Source organism: Cyanistes caeruleus, chromosome 1 (genome assembly GCF_971803275.1).
Source record: "Cyanistes caeruleus chromosome 1, bCyaCae1.hap1.1, whole genome shotgun sequence".
In the NCBI taxonomy this organism is placed as follows: domain Eukaryota; kingdom Metazoa; phylum Chordata; class Aves; order Passeriformes; family Paridae; genus Cyanistes; species Cyanistes caeruleus.
Window position 1 is genome coordinate 121,325,441 of NC_141701.1, and position 19,219 is coordinate 121,344,659.

The 19,219-nt window shown below is 42.4% G+C and overlaps 1 protein-coding gene and 1 long non-coding RNA gene across 6 annotated transcripts in view; both read left to right on the forward strand.

Moving 5' to 3' along the window:
- Positions 1-363: 363 nt before the first annotated feature.
- On the forward strand, positions 364-8,020 carry LOC147655868 (uncharacterized). The gene is made up of 4 exons (XR_015277345.1): positions 364-542; positions 1,021-1,120; positions 1,243-1,330; positions 5,680-8,020. It is a non-coding gene; the product is annotated as an uncharacterized LOC147655868 (long non-coding RNA).
- A 1,100-nt stretch (positions 8,021-9,120) lies between these two features.
- The window catches only part of CDCA7L (cell division cycle associated 7 like), a 33,032-nt gene continuing 22,933 nt past the window's right edge, over positions 9,121-19,219 (forward strand). The window contains exons 1-4 of one of the 5 annotated variants that reach the window (XM_086854313.1): positions 9,152-9,266; positions 11,023-11,672; positions 12,254-12,484; positions 18,756-18,886. In XM_086854313.1, coding sequence (XP_086710439.1) covers positions 18,836-18,886 — 51 coding nt within the window. In that variant the 5' untranslated portion in view covers positions 9,152-9,266; positions 11,023-11,672; positions 12,254-12,484; positions 18,756-18,835. Of the gene's footprint in view, positions 9,267-11,022; positions 12,485-17,709; positions 17,846-18,755; positions 18,887-19,219 lie in introns of those variants that run through there. The other 4 variants (XM_086854295.1, XM_086854304.1, XM_086854274.1 and 1 more) reach the window with 4 other exon arrangements.

A 19,219-nucleotide genomic window follows, 5' to 3' on the forward strand; every position in this document is an offset into this window, starting at 1 on the left:
TCCAGGCAAGGAAATAGAGGAGGCCAACACTTGTTTAACTTGGTGGGCAATGATGAAAAGATACTGCAGAGAGACACTTGGCTAGAATTTATTTTTTTCCTGGAAAAGCAAGTGACTATAAAATATTCTTTTTCATCTTGAAGCCCCTACTTTATTTGGAATGCTAGTCTGTAGTTACAGGTAGAAGAAAGTGTTGTATCATGGAAAGATCATTGTGCCATGCTCTCTGGGACAACAGTGTAGTCCCTGTCATAGCTATGGGTCAATGCAGCTTTGCTGTGACTGGTGACCATATGCACACGTGGCTTTGTGACTCCAACTAATGCTTGGAACCGAGCCAGCAGTGGCCAGCTAGATAATTCTGACAATGGAATCCTGCATAAACCAAGAGATCTTTAAAAAGCTCAACCTCCAAGTATTTTGCTTTTCCAATGGTCTTTATCTTATTTCCTTTCTGTCACTCTTTTCTTTCCAGTAACAGTCAGAGGCACACAACCTGTCATTATGTTTTGAGGCCATTAAAGCATTTTCAGCAGTACTAGGTAAGTCTACCTATGATCAGTGACTTTAATGACTAGAAAAATGGTTTCTAGGGAAACATCTGTTCAAAGGAGAGAAGAAAAACATGCAGCTCATTAGAAAGGTTCACAGCATACCTGCACAAGGTGGGGGTCTCTGGTGTATTTCCCTTAACAACTTTCTCCAGCTGTGGGAAAGAGAAAGCCTTTCCAAAGGCTGTGCGTGGTTTGAGGGTCTAACCCTCAGCTGACTCATGGTTCATGATGGATGTTTGAAGAGATGCCATCACGAACATAATCCTATCTGAAAGTTTTTTTAATACTGACCTTTTCTACTGTTATGAAATAGAGAGAAAACAGATAGCATGTGCACCCCATTTACAAAAGTTTTGACAGTGGATTCAATAACTAATTTCAGACTGGTTTATTTGCTCATATTTGGAAAGGTAAGCAACTTTTCAAAGCAATAGGACAACATTTTCTCCTCCTGCTTCCTTCCCAGATTACTTACCACCCTTTCCCCCAGTCAAATAGCTTTCACCATGGATCACTGTCACCAAGGGAAGGCAACAGGACTCTCTCCAAAATTCTGCTGGCTAAAAGTAAGCAGAGCATTGTCTTCCCTCTGCAATAATTTTTTTTGTAGCAGTGATGTAGCCTGTATGTGGGGCAAATAAATATGCAGCCCCTGTAATATTTCCTCCTGCCCTCATGGTACCAACAGCCTTCCTCAGGAGCTTTTACTGCTGAGTGGAAACAGTAGATGAGGATGGACTTGTGACTGAGAAAGTGAAGTCTACCAAGAAGCTGAGGTCAGTCCCTAGAGATGCCACTGCTTTTCTGATTATTTTTCACAAGTTCTAGTTCAAGTATTCAGCTTGGCTGAGCAGGACAGGAATTGCAGCGACTCCTGGCCTTCAGCACTCCCCAGACTTGCCTCACCAGTGATGGAGGCAGAAGCATGATCATAACACCTCCTGGCTTCTGGATTTAAAGATCAGCCATGTGAGCGTGACACTCTGGGGAAGCCCCTGGAGGGGCTGCGGTGCTGTACAACCAGGCCTGAATAAGGGCAGTGCTTGAACCCCCTGAAAGTCAGAAAGGCTGCGGGTTTGCTAGAAGGTGGCAGAAATCAGTGACCCACTGAGTCAGTGGCCCACAGCATCTGCCCCTCCCCATCCCAGAACGCTGAAAGCCCTGGGATTCTTCAGCCAAGTTTTGATGGCTGAGTTAAGGATTGCTAAGAAATCCCCATTCTATTTAGCTTGAGAGAGATTAAATTATGTTTCTTGCTTTATTTTAATGTATTTAATGTTTATTTCTGTATGTGCATGAGTACTTAATTTGGCATAATTATTGAGATGAATTACAGCTAACATTACAAGAAAATTGTAACTTGTCATAAAACAAGTGGGCCATATTATAACAGAGCTGCTACCACACAGAAATACTTGGCTAGAATAGCTTAATAACACAAATAAATCCACATTCCCCAACATCATACTTCTTTGGGGAGTTGATTAATTATTAGGAAGTAAAATGGCTAACAAAGTAGCATGTATAAAAATATCTTCTCACATCAGTAAGATTGTAAATTTTAACTCTATTTCATGACAGCAAGTGTAAGCAAGAATTACACACAATGCAAGGAGCTGAATAAATTAATATGCTCAGGGTTTTTGTTGCTAGAAATACTTTGCTCTGTATTATAATCAGTCAGTGTAACTGATCTCAGCTGCAATTTAGGTTTCTTCTCAGAGCTTATAAGTGACAAGACAAATGTTTGTGACTTGTTGGAAGAGGCCTTCCAACAGTGTTCATCTTTATGGTCTTTCCTATAAAGCCTTGTCTGAGGCCTGACCTTCAGCATGCAGGTTTTTTCATTACATTAGAAAGACTGAGTTGCTGCTTTCACCTCTTTTCCCATTCTTTCTGCCTGCTGGAAGCCAGTCCTTGCTGTCTGCAGCCCCTATGGTCCTCCACAGTTTAGCCACTCAAATATATCTGCTCATGGAGATGAGATACCAAGAGTGTTGAAGACAGAGGCAAAGAATGCCTTAAGCATCTCTGCCTTGTTCATGTCCCTGTTTGTGAGGTGACCATCCTCATCCTGTAATGCTATATTTACACTGCTTATTGACATTAATATATTTGAAAAATATCTTTTTATTGTCCCTCACAGTTCTGTCCAGCTTCAACTCCAGCTGAGCTTTGGCTATATGAATTTTGTCCCTATAATGGCAAGCAGTGTTTCTGTATTCTTTCCATGTCACCTGACCCTGATTCCACTGGCATGCACCTTCCTTTGTTACCTTTTTCCAAGAGAAGATCCTTGTTCAGCCAAGCCATCTTTTTGCCTCACCTTCTTGACTTCTGACACTTGAGAATTGCCTGCTCCTGTGCCCTTAGGAGGTAATGTTTAAAAAGTGAAAAGCACCAATGGACCCCAGCAGCTCCAGGGAACCTTACTAATTCCCTAGGCAGCCTGAAGTCAGCTTTCCTCATGTCCAGAGTTGAGGGTTTGCTGACACTTTTCCTCTTATCAACAGAGATTTTAAACTATCTCTTCCTGACTCTGAATACAAGTTTTGTCATCAAATGTTCAAAAAATATTTCTCAGCCACCAAAAATCATGAACTTGGCTTAAAAAACGACAGATTTAGAAACAAAGTATCTTTTGAGCTCTTGTATTTTCTTTCTGCTTGAAAAATGTATGTTTAATTTACTCACAGCTTCAATCTTTTCTACTCAGAAAGGAGGGCTGAAGGTTTACATTTTTGTTTAAATAAGTGTTTTGCAGTGCAGCCACATTAAGCTATTGAGATACCACATGAAGCAGTTTTTTGTTATGGAGTAAACACTGAAATCCCCACAAAGACAACATACAAATTAATGGAACACCCACAAGTCACATATTATAACTTCTTTGCTGTCACCACTACAACTGTAGGCATACTGCTACTTTTGAGGGTTTTTTTTCTTTTGTGGGCTGATTTTCACCTTTAGTGAGAGGGTCAAGCACACCAAAATTCTGCTTTTTGCCAGGAAACTTACCAGGTTTCCAACACTTTAACCAGAAAAATATATAGATATAGAGCATGATATAGAGTAGACATGCAAATTTGCCACCTGAGGCTTTACTGCTGGGTGCAGCTCTCTGTCTGCTCTCTGTCTAGTATGACTGTGCCTCTGAACTCTCTGCAGACAGGGCTGCCATGGAGTCATTAGACCTGGACATTTGTCCAAGCTGTGAAGGACGCCAGCGCTCTGCTTTGGCACTCTATTGCATGGGCATCTGGTCCTAGTGTTGCTAAGTGGCTGATTTCAACAAGCCAGTCATGTGTCTCCACATCACTCATTTATTCCAGGAGTGGAAAAAGATAAAAAAAAAACATTTTATGACAAAAAAAATACTGTTATGGGAAGCACAATCTCCTCATTCAGATGCCCTTGTGTTAATGTATGAAAGGCAGCAATGCTATTAAAAAGGTATTTTAAATTAGCTGCATTTTATTTCCTGCACCTCCAATGTCAGCTTCTTTGTCTCCATATATGTAGCCAAAGTTGCTGGAAATCCCATTTTATGGATGCATTTCCACCTTCATTCCATTACTGCTTGATTTTTTACTCAGGATGAAAAACACACTGCTTGTGGATGCATATACAAGTTTAGTGCTGGGTGTATCAACCTTCTAACAGGGTTAATGAAATGGCTTTCTAGGCTGATTATTGCTCCCACAACTGTGCTTTTTGTTTCAGCTAGCCTTGGGACATAGAGATGCCCAGTACAGCAGGATTTTCCCCAAAAAAGTGTTTTCAGGCTTAATAGACAAGGCAGTGTCAGGGCTGATTTTCATTAGGCAAAACAAAAGCATAAACCATACCTCCTACTTCTTAGGCTGGATCTCTGACTTTGTACTACCATACTAACTAGATCTCTAAAAATATCAATCCACTGTTGGCAGGAATAAAAGCATGTAGTGTCATAGAAGATCAATTCCACCAACCCTAGTGGGGATTTGATGCTTCCAAAGCAAACCAAAAGAGACACGAAACAGCAACCTAGCCTAGGCAACTACATATTGGTAAGGATTTCTTCTATATTTAGCCTTTCAGAATCTGAGAATTACTTCATTATGCATTTTTCCCTCCTGTAATGAGAAAAAAAAAAAAAGAATCAGAGATGACATCAGGATGAATTTGGCTTTTTTGGCATTTATTTTTTTAATTTAATTTAAATTTTTATTTATACATTCTGGGGGGCACTGGATATTCAGGGTACTCACACTGAAACAAAATTTGTAGTATATTAAAAGTCTTGCATAGTAAAACAAAGCTTCACTGATACTTGTTTTCAAAACAAGGCTGACTTTGACAACAAGTAAATAGTGACAACTCAGCAAAATTGAAACCAGATGACCTCATGGAAAAATGTAGTCCTTCATGAAACAGGATAGTTCCTCTAGAGCACACAGCACTATACTGGCTGCAGCAACAGATCCCAAAATATAGAGAACCCTCTGCCACATTGTTCCAACAGGAGAAAAAAATTAAGGCAAAGTTCAGGACTCTCTTTGGCAACTCTTGAGATCCAAAAGATTTTGCTGGACAGAACCAAACCTCAAACCTTTAGCTGGACTTTTGCCTCTGGCTCTCTACACTACTATTTTCTCCCTGCCATTACACCCAGCTGCCTTTCCCTTGTACCACAACACTGCATCAAAAAGATGAGCTGATTACCCATCACTGAATGTTTGTAGCTCCAGGTGTCTGTCAGACATGCTCTGGCTGCAGCTGAGCAGAGCAAAGAGGCCCAAGCTTAAGAAAAAACCCCAAGAGTCCTTTGAAGCCCTCTGCTCTTAGAAACAGTTCAACTGAAACAGGATGTCTAGCCTCTGAGCATGCCAGCAGTACTGATTGCTGTCTGGTTTCAAAGCTTACCCTAAAACCATGCTGAGATGCTGAGCCAAAGGCAGGAGAAGACTGTCCCCAGTAATGAAGAGCTAAATGGCAGAAAAGTGAGAGAGATACTTTCCATGGTGAGAAGGATGAAAGAAAGTTCTACCCTGATTTTAAAAGCCCTTCTGACTCCAAATGATTTTTATTCGTGCTAACTAGTGCATGCCTGACCTACACTTTTTATTCCTTTATTTGACAATAGCTTACTCATGGGTGCAGAAATGCTTATGATAACTGTAGGAAAATCCAGCCTAGGTCCAGCCAGACCCATCAGCTTATGTCTGAAACTGCTGTGCAAATGCCATAGTGCTACTGCTGAAGCCAGTAGTCACCTGCAGCTGTGTGGCACCAAGCCCAAGGTAAGAAGCTTGGCAGTGCCTGAGCCTGGCAGGGCAGCTCAATGTAGCCTCAGCACCAGCTGGGCTGAAGCTACATGTCTGTCACCAATCTGTCACTCTTCAGTCCTGCTTCTGAGAATGGCCTTTAGCCTGAGGTCAGTGCAGAGGGCACCTCAGCAGGTCCTGGACTGGTGTTCATGCTATGCCTCTACCTGAGCCAAAAAGCATGAGCTGTATAGGAAAGGATGAGGGGCATCACCCAAGCTGCTACAGCAGTGGCTCAGTTCTGTTCTATTATCCAGGTTACCTGATTTTTTCCACTCCCACACTTTCCCAGACAGGTAGCAGATCTATACCTAAGCAAGCTGACATTCTGCTCTCTGGGATGCTTAGATATATTCCTGATCAGCCCCAGTCCTCCTACAATTCTTTTTCCTCCTTCTGCTCATTAGTTGCTCAAAGAATTGAGTCTTTGCTGAAGCCAGGTTTGAAAAGTTAGTGCCAACCTGGTTTTGCTTTGAGCATCAATGAACAAATGTATAATGTAGTTACTTAAGACTGGCTGGGTGCCATTTAGTCACACACAGTAGCATGGTTGGCACCCTGCAGAACTAGTGCAATGGTGACTGGAAAAAATAATAAAGACATTTATATTTTTATTAAGGAAAGATCAGCTTAATAACATCCTGGTGATATAACACAACGCCTTGACTGTCAGAGATACTCAGAAAGGTCTTGACTCTTAGTGAAAAAGAGTTAAAATACATTAACATTCAGCAACTGTGACAATACTGAAGCAAGGAAAAAAAAGCTGTCTAGACCTTTGTGATATGACCTTTTCTCTCCCTCTCTTTTTTTCAGTATTTCTTCCTTGCTTGTCCCAGATGCTACCTGGAACAATAGAGTAATATTCCTGGTTTTCCTTTGGTCACTTACAGTGCTGAATTCTTCATCACATTTCAATATCTAATGCAGTATACAGCACACAAAGCTAAGGACAGTTCTGAGCCATGGTATTCTAACTGGAGGTATTCAGAGCATTCTGGATCAGGTTTTTTAAAACAATTCTCATTTGAGGAAAAATTAATTCAAAAAAGCCACTCCAAGGCTTGTTGGAGTGGAATGATGTGTAGTCTCAGATGTGCTGCAATTACCCTCAGCAGAGTCAAGAGTCAGATTTATGGATCTCTCATCAGAAAGAGTCTCCTGGGTTTTCCAGGTCGAAGGGTCAGGGCTTCAGCTGCTGCTTTCCCCTTGCTTGCATCTGGACCCATGTTAGTTGTTTGTTACCTCACCTCTCCCTTCCTAGGGAAGAGAGGGACAGTGATACTGGTGGGTTCCACTTTATATCACTGAAGGTTCATCTTTTTCCCAAAGTGTGTGTGTGCTTCTCTGGCACCTCTGCACAAGGAGATGCATCCTGCATAGCACTTTCTTCCTAAAGGCACCAGTCTTGATATACACTTTAGATTCAGAGATCCTATGGTTTTGGAAGTGTATGGGCTGGGGCATCACCTTCCTGAATCCATGATTGCTCTTGATAAGGTGGCTGTAAGGTATGTAGTGAGATAAAAGGTCAGGCTGAGGGAATGACATGAAGGGAAAACAGGGAATGGTAACCAACAAGCTTTGTGTTTTTGTTATGTTGCACAGCTGTTCTCTTTGTCTTCCTAATGCTGTTGATCTTTTTAAACTGTAAATTGTATAATAAGCAGGACTTATTTTCATTCTCTGTGTGTAAAGGGGATACATATATTTAAATAGCATATATGATAGAGGAACATGGAGAGTCTTTAAGAATATCTTCCCTGCCTTGAGATTATCCACATTTATGTAAAACAGAATGATATCCATTCCTTGTCTTAAACTGTAGATATTCCTGCACATTTTGTTCCACCATTCACCTTAGACATCCCTGCATTTGCATGTACAAACATTTTGCAGATTACAAAATGACAGCTTCTGCCTTTTAAAAATCTCTCATGGGAAATAAAAGTTCCCTATGCAACCTATCAGTGCACAGATTCTTATGCCTTGGACCTCAAATCATAAAATCAATCTTGATATTTAAAGTCTGAAAAATGCATGAGGAAAATCTAACTCAGAACAGATAGGAAGCAAGGGTTAATTGACATGAAGACCAGCGCAATCCTGACCATATTGACTGTTGTAAGGTTTTCATTAGCAAACAATTAGCAACACCCACACCAAATAAAATGAATTTCCTAACAACAGGTAGTAATAACAAAATACATTCCTTAGCTGAGAGTCATTAGAAGGTAGAGAAAGATTATCCATAAAGAGAGGATTAGTAAAAAGAGAAGCCCCTGATGTAGCAAAGGGAGCCTCAGCAGGCCAGCTGCCTAGATTGAGGTAATAATCCCACATTTTCTTCAAAGAAATAATAAAAGTAAAAGGAAAGATCAGAACCAATAAAAGAACCCCTTTGCATGATACAGTGTGCTATGGATAAATGCCTGTGCCTTTTAAACAATCATTTCTAACAGGGAAACAAAGAAGAATCAGCAGTAGGGTTCAGCAATATTTAAAGAGACCCAGGAACTGGTAATGCCACTTTTATACCCGTGTAACTCCACTAGCGTCTTGATTTATACCAGTCTAAGTAGGAGGAGAATCTGGATGCACACAGTACAGTACAGTGTGCTACAGGACAAATTGTTTTTCACTGTTGTTTTTCTGACTGCTGGGGGGCAAACAGAATGAACTAATTGGTCTCTTCGGGGGTTTTTTTATATTGTTTTTTTGTTATTTTTTTTCCTTAGGAATGTTTTATATCCCGGTTATTTTCTTGCCGTAGTATTAATCATTGTTGCATCTGGTTAGTGCAGGGCAGGGCAGAGTGAAAGTTTGCCTAGCTTGAGCACCCCCCGGCAGGTTTCCCTGCCAGAATTGCTACGGCAACAGGTGCCTCGGAGCGGGGGGAGAAGCCGTTCAGGGGCCAGAGCCCAGGTACAAGGGACTGTTCTGTCGGTTCCCAAAGCGCTGGGTCCCACTGGCATGGTTCAGCCAGGTTTTCAGCGTGATGAATTCGGCTCCAGCGGTCCACTCTCAGCTTCACAGGACCTGTTCCAGCAAAGCGCAGGGAGCTGCACCAGCACGCTGCAGAGGCGTCACCTGGGCACCTCGGATCCCAGGCTTCGCCATGGAAATTCCAGTGAAGATTCCGGCTGGGTTCTCACCCCTGGGATCTGCCTTGGCTGACACTTGCCCTGCGCCCCGGGCCGGGCGCTGAGGCGGCGGGGACGTGGCGGCTCCTGCGGCGCCTCAGCGCCGCCTCCATCAGGTGGCGCCATTGCCGCGGGCCCGGCCTCAGCTGAGGGCGGGAGGCCGCCGTGAGTCTGCCTGAGCTTGTCCCTGCTCCCGTTCTGTCCAGGTCAGGCTGAGGACACGAGCGGTGAAGCGCAAACCAGCTGCAGGAGCCAAGAAATGGGTGAGGGCGCCTTTGTTTGTGTGTACCTGAGAGGGAGCTTTTCCTATAAGGAAAAGTAGTTGAGATTTGTGTCACGTGGCCTTGACCTGGAAGGGCAGGTTTGCATCTGACATAGGTCACTTGAAAAGGTGCGAGGAGGATCATCTCCAGGCCCATGATATATCTATCCCAGATAACCCCTAGCTCTATCTGCTGCCGGTGTCAACTCTCCATAGTGTCCTCAATCCTACGGGGGTGTCTGAGGCAGCAGCAGCAGCTGCTGCTAAACTGTCCCTGCCTGCTTGTTGCTGCTTTGCTGCTGGAGGGTGTCACCCTCAGGCACTGCCACAGGGCCTGTCATCCATCAGCCACTGCCACAGAGCCTGTGTGTGATTCTGCCCAGGTCCAGGGCAGAGCCATCCCCATCAACTGTGGTGACTCGCAGGAGCTGCAAGGAACTGTGGCTACTGCAGCATCTCATCTGTGAGGAAACAACTTCTGGGCCAAAGGTGGGCAATGAAGAGCCACCAACAAAGCCTCTCAAAGCACTCACCTGCATGCCAGTGCTGCGCTGAACCCTGTGACTTCTGCTTGTAGCGCTAACTCTGCACAAACATATGGTCAGATTTAGGAAAACATCTGCCAGATTCCTTCAGTTCTACCACACTGAAATTGCAGGAGACTTTGAGCTTTACGTGCTCTCACAGCTCTAGTTTACAGTGAGAGACTAAATTAACAAAAGGTGCTAGTCAGGAAGTCACCTAGATACGCTTAGTCAAGCCAGTGCATACAGGACTGGAAAACTATACTCTAGGAGTGGGTAGTTACTAACACGAAAGTCAAAACAGATCCCTGTCCTACCACAGAGCTTTGGTCATGGCTCAGAAGAATGTACTGTACAGCCATCAACCTCCATAGCCTGCCTAAAGAGAAACAAAAATTGCCGTGGTAGTGATGCTGTGCTTCAGGACTGTCCATTTTGCATGCCCAGTGAACCACAAACTTGTCATGCCAAGAAGAGCCCAGATCTGGGCCAGCCTGAGATGCTCACTAAAATCTCCTCCAGGTGAAATGTCTTTTTGCATTCCATTCAAATGCATGGGAGGAGAGGGCATGAGCAACTCCACCCTCGACAAAAGCTCATGCACAAGGCAAAATCTCCTGGAGATTTCCTCCCACTCTGCTCCCTCCTGTGGTTCCTCCTGGAGGAGGGGGCAATGAGGCCCATTATTTATTTAGCACCAGATTGCTCAAAAAAAGAGATTTGAGCTGACTGTATAAAGAAAAGTAGGTTTCATTACCTATAGTGCTTCACATTTCAGAGGAGCTTGTATTGTTACACAGTTTGAATTGTGTATTTGAATTTGACAATATAATTATTATTATTAGTCCATAATGTACACTAACAGGTCTGGCAGTGAAAGGCTGTATATTAATGCACAGTAACTATGTTTCTCTGGAGGGGGTTAAACAAAACTGTAACTAGGGTCAAAGCTATGCAGTTGCCTCCATCTGCTAGAAACCAGGCATAGTTGCTTAAATTTTAATTACAAATTAATAAAACAAAAATATGGTGCATTTTTCACTGGAGGGCTAAATGCTAATTTTGCAGCTAACAATGAAATATCTAATGTTGGAAGGCTCTAATGTTAAAGGTTACTGTAGTTTACCTTTGAAAATATGCTTGATAAGAGCCTCAAACTGGAACTGAACTAATAATCAAAAAAGAATAGCATAGCCCGGTGAACTAATTTTTACACCTTCTCTCTTTCTGCAGGTTCAGATAATTTCCTGGCGAGGACTCTTAAACCAATATTTTTTTCTTAGTAAAGACTGACAAGTTTCTGGACCTCTTCTATAGCCACACTAGTTTCTGGGAAGAAGAGATAAGCCCTTTCCTATTTGCCAAACAATGATGGCAAACAAAGCAGCATTCTACAGGAAGCAAAAGGCTTTTTAAAAAATGTGCTTTATTGGCTTGGCTCAAGGTTTCCTGCTAGACTGAACAAGCAAATACATTTTATTCATATTTCTCTATAACACATGTTTCAGTATAAAGTACAGGCATTAAGGGGCAGATACAGAACTGGTTTCAGGGTGACTGGTCTGTTTCTTTCACAGTAAAACATTTGTGTAGTTAATAGTGCTGGAGATACAGCATGCTAATAAGCGCCCTGAAGGTATTCTTCCTACCTAGCCTCCAGTCAGGGAAGCAGCTTACAAAATATTGAACTCTATAAACTCTTGGGATATAAAACAATTGGTGGCTGTGACTGCAATGCACCATCCCTTTTTCTAGGTCTCAAAACTGTACAAAACATCATGATTCCTGGAAAGAAATTGTGTCCTTCAACAAACTAGTGAAACTCAGTGAGAAATGTGCAGGAGGAGGAAATTGGTGGCTAGAATATAGGAACTCAAGAGATGGTGAGTCAAATAGACTCTTGTAGGATCTCTGTCAAAATACTTGTGAAACTTCACTTTTGGCAACACACATGTGTTTAGGCCAATTCAGATCTTAATTCCTCCTAGTCTGTTCAAAATACTGGCACAAATAATCTTTTGCTTCCCTTCATTTGTCAGGTGCACACACACAACCCAGTTCCTCTGCTCTGGCAGAGCTGGAACCCGTGTTGCTTTGGACTGTGACAAACATCTTAGGCAGCCATGACATTCTTTGCCATTTGAGACCACCTTGTGCCCTCACTGCTCAACAGGTTTTGCTGTAAAAAATTAGCAGGTTTAGTAGCAGTAGAATCTTAGCTCTGCAAAGGCCAGAAAGAAAATGTATGTAGTAGTGGTGTTGCTCCATCACCCGAATTATTTTGAAGAAATCTTCTTTTCTGACGAGCTCTCCTGTGAGCACTGACAATCTCAAATCACAGTTTTGGTGTTGCCAAGCCATTTTGAAGAGATACAGGAGATACGGGAGATATTGTGGCTGTCACCACCTTGTCTTTGCTGGGATGTGAGAACACTTCTCACAAAGTCCTGCCTTCCCTGTCCAGCTATTAAATTTCGGATGATGGAAGGAGCATTGCTGCCAAGAACCCATGAGGGAAGAAGGGACACTGGGCGAGTTACTGCAGGAAAGAAAGTGATCAGTGAAGAGAGGAAGGTAAAACAGCCAGCCACCACTTCCTTCACATTCTACCAAGGGAGAGAGTTAGTATCCTGCCAGCTGAGCAAAGAAAGCAAGCCAATCTGGAATCAGACCAAAACTGCATGAGGAAAGAAAGGTAAGGCAGAGCTCATACAAACCTGTCCCTACGCTTGAATTCTCTGTGTGGCTACAGGGAAATAGTCTTTCTTTGCGTTCCTGCCTGTTTCCAAGGGAGGTAGCATTTGAGAATAAATACTTAATGTCAGTCAAGAGTTTCAGTTCCACAAAGGCAGTTAAGAGTTTATTCCTCAGCCTGGGTCCTTGCTTTCTTGGAGCAGAGTAGGTACAGAGCCTGTCCTGGAGATCAGCCAAGGCAGGCATTGCCACCCTTTTTGTGGCATGCTTCCCCATGGAAAAATTTCAGGCTCTCATTGCTGTCTACTGTGGCATGTGAACAAAGGGCTCGTCTGCTGTCCTGAGGGATTTAGTCGATTTGGTAAGTTATTTGCCATTTTGTAACAGGAACTTCCCAAAAGAAATCTAAGCGCAGCCATCCCTCTCTCCCTGTTCTGTCATTTAACCGGGATATATGGCTTTTAACAGTGTTGCCAGTTGCCTTGAGGCCTTATTTTGTGAAGCTCTGTTTAAACATGTAGGAGGTTTTGTCACCATCAGGCAAAGTTCTGTAAATAACCTGAAAAATGTAATGACAGAACATACCATCTACCGAGGGTACATAACTGTTCTCTTCGGGTTTTTGCTTGTGTTCTAATGTCTCTCAAACTGTTTGAACTTCCAGTCTGTTCCTCTTTATACCAGATTCCACCAGTACCTGCTGCCTTATGAATTGCTCAGAAATACAGTCAGTTTAAAGTGTGTGCATACAGGAGAGTGGTTGCTGGGAACAGCTTGTAGCGTGCCGGGCCCGGGTGGCTTGGCCGGGTGCTACCTCAGGATCCTCGGTGAGAGATTCTCAAGAGGGACAAATAAAAGAGGGACAGGCACGATCCAGTGACCTGAAAGTAAAAATCTTTAATATCAAAACAACAAACACATAAGCCGAACAACAGTACAGGGTGTACCAAAAAGGCCAGGGTCCAGGGCAGAAAGTAATTTAGATAGAGTAGGTGGAGGGCTGAGTTTGACAGGAAGGAACCAATAAGAACCAGGGATTAGGAATATGTAAAATAATGCACCAAATTCTAACCATTAATAACATAGAAACAATAGAACTTTCTAGCAATACAACTATTCAGGGCTCAGTGTGGGTAATATTTTGCTCTCCATGACTAAGGGGATTTTTCTCACAGTCTTAAGTTACAGTTTTCATTGACCCCAACAGCAGTTGAGCATTATTAATGTTGCAAAAGGGTAGGCAGGATTAAAAGGCTTCTCCTGTTCTAACTGGTCTTTGTTCCTACAGGGGCCAACTTTAGGAGAATAATAGAGGTCATGACCTGTCATGAACCTGCAAATTGTGCAGATTGCAGTCCTTACTGCATCTCTTCTCGAGAAGGGGATGTGTTCTTATTGAAAACTGGGTGATAGCTATGTAGCAGCAGGCACAAGGAAAGGAGGATGCTAGAACATGAGAACATGCTAGGACTGAGATTTTGTTCCTCGGGTCTATGCAGAAGCTATTGTATGTTTATGGGAAATATGGTCTTTCTCATCCCAATTCTTTTGAGCTCTACTTTTGGTAAGGGCAGGTAGAGGTGTGTGAAATTCACTTAATTACTACCTTACCATCCTTGGAAGCATTGAGCAAGCTTTATTTGTAATGAGTTCACTCCTGCAACAAGAACAGCAACAGAAAAAAAGGAGATCTATCTTAACAAATGACAGAAAGACCTTAAATGTAGAGTACTTTCCTAGTTGTATGGTAGCATAAAACCAACACTCTCTAATAGATATGCCCATAAGTCTTTGGAGTAATAGATTATCATTATTAAAGGTAGGGTCTGATCTGGACAGTCTTTGCACTGATACAATGGAGAGGATAGTTCCAGTTATCTATACCAAAAAACAAAAGGAAAGAAGAGGGGCTATTCCTACATTAAGCACTATTTTTACATTCTTGAATTCCTTGAGCCACAGTGAAACACAACTGATTAGGAAAATGTTTCTAAAACAGAACTAATTACTGTGAGTTCAGTTTTGTGCTTTGTAAGACCAGGTGGTGAATTCTGCTGTGTTCCATTGTTTTGGTCAAAGAATGCACGCACAAATTTTTCAGTAAGATTCTTCCTTCCAATAAAGTCAGCAGCATGAACAGCAGCTGTGTCTCAGGTTAGGTACCTAGGGCTCAAGACCGTAAGAAAGTCAGATGCAATGTGATAGACCCATCAAATGATTCCCTTTGGGCCACATGTCCTTTCCCCAAATAGGAAATTATGGTGGTTTGGGAGCACAGATGCAATCAGGACATCTCAAAACTGTGACTCTTCCTAGGTTTCCCAGTTTGTGAGTATTGCATCTACACATTCCCCTGGAATCCAGCACCAGGTACTGATAAATTACCATGTAGGCTTTTGCAAGGGTTTGAGCTTATTGCACTCAGTCCTGTTAGTACCTTTTAAAACTTACTCCTAAAACATTGTTAGAATCACAAAGAACTTTGATGTATTTTTAAAAGAGCTTATTGGTTTCACTTTAAAGTGATTTGAAGTGATCATTGGAACCATTAACAATCCTGTGGACTGGATTTAAACTGCATTTAAATTAATTTGCATAGTAGACAATATTTTTCAAGTTTTCTGTAGTAGAATATAAATTCTCTTGACTTGTGCAACTTTTAAATGCAAAGCATAAAATTTTCTAGCATGTTTCTGGGAGGTAGGCAGTCCTTCTCATGAAAGCTATGAGGTTTTGAAACTATTCTAGGAAGACAATGTTGAAAATCCTTTCATGGTGGAGTTCAGCCAGCGTATTACAAGAAGGAGTATGACATAGTTAAGTATAAAACAGGCAACAGAACACCTACTTCCCAAACACTGCATTTCTAATGAAATACACTATTTCTTGATAATTTCTCCCATCCATTGTGAGAAGGGTTATCTGCTGCTTTGAAGATGAAGGGCAGATAAAGCCCAGGAGATAAAGTAAATAAGCTAATTCCACTGGGGCAATGTCCAGCTCTGTATTTGCAATTTGTCCTCCAGCTGGTAACAAAACATAGACAGATCCAACACAGGCAGTCCTGTCTACCAGACACTGAGCACTGGCACAAGTCTCATTCTCTCCAGTGATAATGCCCAAGAGATGGTGGCAAATATTTTTTCAGGGGTCTTGCTCCAGATAGCTCTTCCTGAGGGAGGGTGTATGGTTCCTTGCTGAGCTGGAGATGTTGGCAACACTCCTTGTTGATGGGAAAGGCTGTCACACCACAGTCACACACTGCACTCTCAAGCCAGGCACAGGATGCCTAGCAATGACCTTAGACATCTTGCATAAGTATGGGGGACTTCTGAAGCTGTGTGAGGAAGTTGTTTTAGCACACACAGTTCTAACAGATTCAGGTGGAAAAGGACAGAAGTAAAAGGTGCCCAGACAGGTTGCTACAGGTCCTTGGCTATTCAGTTTAGAAGTGAAGCCACATCTGGCTGAAGGTTTTATGATGACCTCAGCAGGTGTATGGTGATGGCAGATTATCATTTGACAATTCTGTCCAATCTATAAGACAAAAAGGGGAAAGTGTTAGTGATTCTGCTTTATTCTACACCAATGCCAGCAGGTTGTGATTGCACCTTGAGATATTAGACTATGTCCAGGAGAACTGGAGGAACAAGGCTGTTACCACAAGAGTGGGCTACGAGAAGGTATCTCAGCACTTTGTGCTCTGTGTAAATTAATTCAGGAGCTTTTTGAAAAGTGGGGTGAGGAACAGAAGTCCTTAATACTAAAGATAGACACCTTATTCCCAGATGCTAGGATTGAATGTGAGCCAGAAATGAAACAATTTCTCTAAGAGACTATCTCTCACACACAGACACATTTGTCAAGGCATAGCCCAGCTACCAGAAAATAAAGCACAGGCAAATGGGCAAGAGCAAATGCAAAATCTAAATCATGTGAGACCTGAGAGAGTAGAGTGCCATGGCTGTCAGTAGGGTCACCCTTTTCTCCCACTGGCAGGAGCTGGAGGTCCTGGGAACCTCTTGCCTCATGTCCTCTGGGACTGGGCAGCACAGCCTCTACTGTGAGTTTCTGCCGGGCAGTCACAGCAAGGCTGAGTGGTGGTAGCATGGTCAGGACTAGACTTGAATCCTCTTTAGCTATCCCAAGAGATGTTTTGTTTTGGCTACCTGAGAGGAAAGGAGGCAAAAGCAGAAGGAGCTTATCCTCTAGTTTGCTCTGTGTCTCCCAGTTCTCTCCACCTTCCCTTCAGATCCATGCTTCTTTGGCTCAGTTGCCAGCATTTTATCCAGTCCACTCTGGCATGTTGTCTTGGCTCCTTCTCCTTCTGTTGCAAAGATTTAGTACTATTAGCGAGTCCTGGTAATAAGTTTATTCCACGTTCAGTTTAGTGGCTGTGGGAAGAAGTAAAACACTTATAATTTGGCTGGGAGAACCTGGGAAGCAAAACACTCCAGGTCACAGAAAGGCAAATCCATACACTTCTACCTCATAGTGCATTTATGCTTTGTCTTCGCATCCTCTGCCCTTGTGGCTCCAGATGTGAATGATATACCTGTTCGTTATGTCAGTTAATGCACAGTGCCCTTAATATTACTGCTTGCAAACTTGACATATTTTTCCTGTGTGAACTCCCAAAAGGCAGCCAGGCAAAAGAAAGGGGTAGATTACAGAATGGAGACACAGCTTCCTTCACCTGAAATTGAAACTATGCAGACAGCAAATAAATTCTTCTTTTCTCCTTTCACTATATTTTCAGTACTGGAGTAGAGATGGGGTATTCATAGTCAAACCCACACGGCCATTGACACCATATGTGTGATGCTGAAACATACTGTTTGCTGCTAATAAGTGTGTCTAATACAAGTTGAAGCTGATGGGTGCACTAGCCAGATTCTGGGCATGCTATGCAAAAGAAGTGATTAAGCCTTTTATGGATTAAATGAGCTAACACAATAGAGGCCACCTGCCAAAGTGTTTGCCATATGAAACACCAGTGCAAAAATTATCTTAGAGGAAAGAAGGGAAGGAATTTCCCAGGAATCTGAATACAAATGCAGAACTCGAGTTGTTTCAGAGGCAGAAAGCAGTGTGGACACATGGCCTGAATGCAAGCTAAAAGAAAGGGAACTCTGGATAAATAACTAGATGGGATGGATAAAGTGGAACCATGCAGAATAAAATAGCCTGGTTTTTCTTTTTCCTTCTTTTTCTGTTTTATTGCAGAAGAGGGTGTTTAAGTGCATTGCAAGTAAACTGGAATGAACCAAAGGAACACCTAGTCCATTATTTTCATTTTCTACTTCTAAATGAGACAAGCTATATTTTCCTGTACTTTCAACTCATGGTTTGAACCATGCAGGTGATTTCTAAGGGAGATCCAGAAGTCCGGGAGAAAAACCCATTGAGTCAGGATGTAATTGAGTTGAAGAAATTCTTATGTAAGGTGATAGCAATACTTGCAAAACTTAAATACTGATTAATATATTTGAAATTGAAGCTGAACTTTGCAAAAGTGATGGAAATAGCAACCTGGAGCACCCTGAGAAGTCTAAAGAATGACCTTTTATGCAAAAGAATAGCTTTGATGCAAAGACTTTATTGGGTATGAGAAGTCAGAGCAGATTGCGTTCCCAGCCTCTGATGTCTGAGTGAACTGGCAATTGGACAGTTTTTTGAGGAATTTTATGCTATGCAAACTTTGATGAGCCTGGAGTTTCTTAATGATGGTGATCTTCAGGATGATTTATGGAACTGACAAATAAGCATCAGAAAGAAATTAAAAGGATGACAAAGGAGAAAGAATTGGGAAGTGAATGACTAGGAATGTGGATTAAATGAGGCTTTGTCATATGTTCCTAGCCTTTTTTTAAACCACAGAAAACAAGAGGAGAAAGGTCAGATAATCCTTACTCACAGGATACAAAAACCCCATTTCCTCTGAAGGAAAAATCCTAAGCTCATTTCTCTGAAACAATAAGACTCATTTGTCCCACATGAATGGCTGGGAAGGTAGGGGAGAGAAGGGCATTTCCCATGTCCAACTGAAATGTTCCAGCCCTGCTGACGCTGCAGAACTTAACCAAGGAGGAATTAGCTACAACTAACACAGCCCATTCACTGGCAGTTTGGAAGCAGCCATCCATCAGTGTGGGCTGAAATACAACTAAGAATTAATAAAAACACATGAAAGACACCTCCAAATATCAACGAAGATTTTTAGGAAGAATTAGCTAAGGACATGTCTGTTCACCTGGATCTATGTTTTGCAGGATTAGATCAAGGAAAGTATCTCAAAGATCTTCTCATAAATTTGAAGGCTGAATTTTTTGCTGCATGCAGCACTATAGTAATGGAAAGAAAACTCATGGGAGGAAGCCTGGAACTGGTGTTCATCTACCTTGTGAGTATAGCTGTCTGCCTAATAAGTGAATGAAAAGGGGAATTGGACTCTAATCCTGGCTCATCTCCTTTGGGAATGACTGGCAACAAAATATGGTTTTGCAATATGAAACAACAACATTATATTTTCAGCAATACAAGCTTTGTTGGCAAACTCCTCCCCCTGCTGCCCCCCCCCCCCCCCCCCCCCCCATTTTTGCAGGAATGTTAAGGGAATGATGGGATAGCATGGGGAAGGCTCTCTTGGACAGTATTCAGGTGACTTCTGCAAAAGAATAACCTGTGGCTTCATTTTCAGTTGGTAGTGTAAGATCACCCAAGCCCTCAGCCTCGC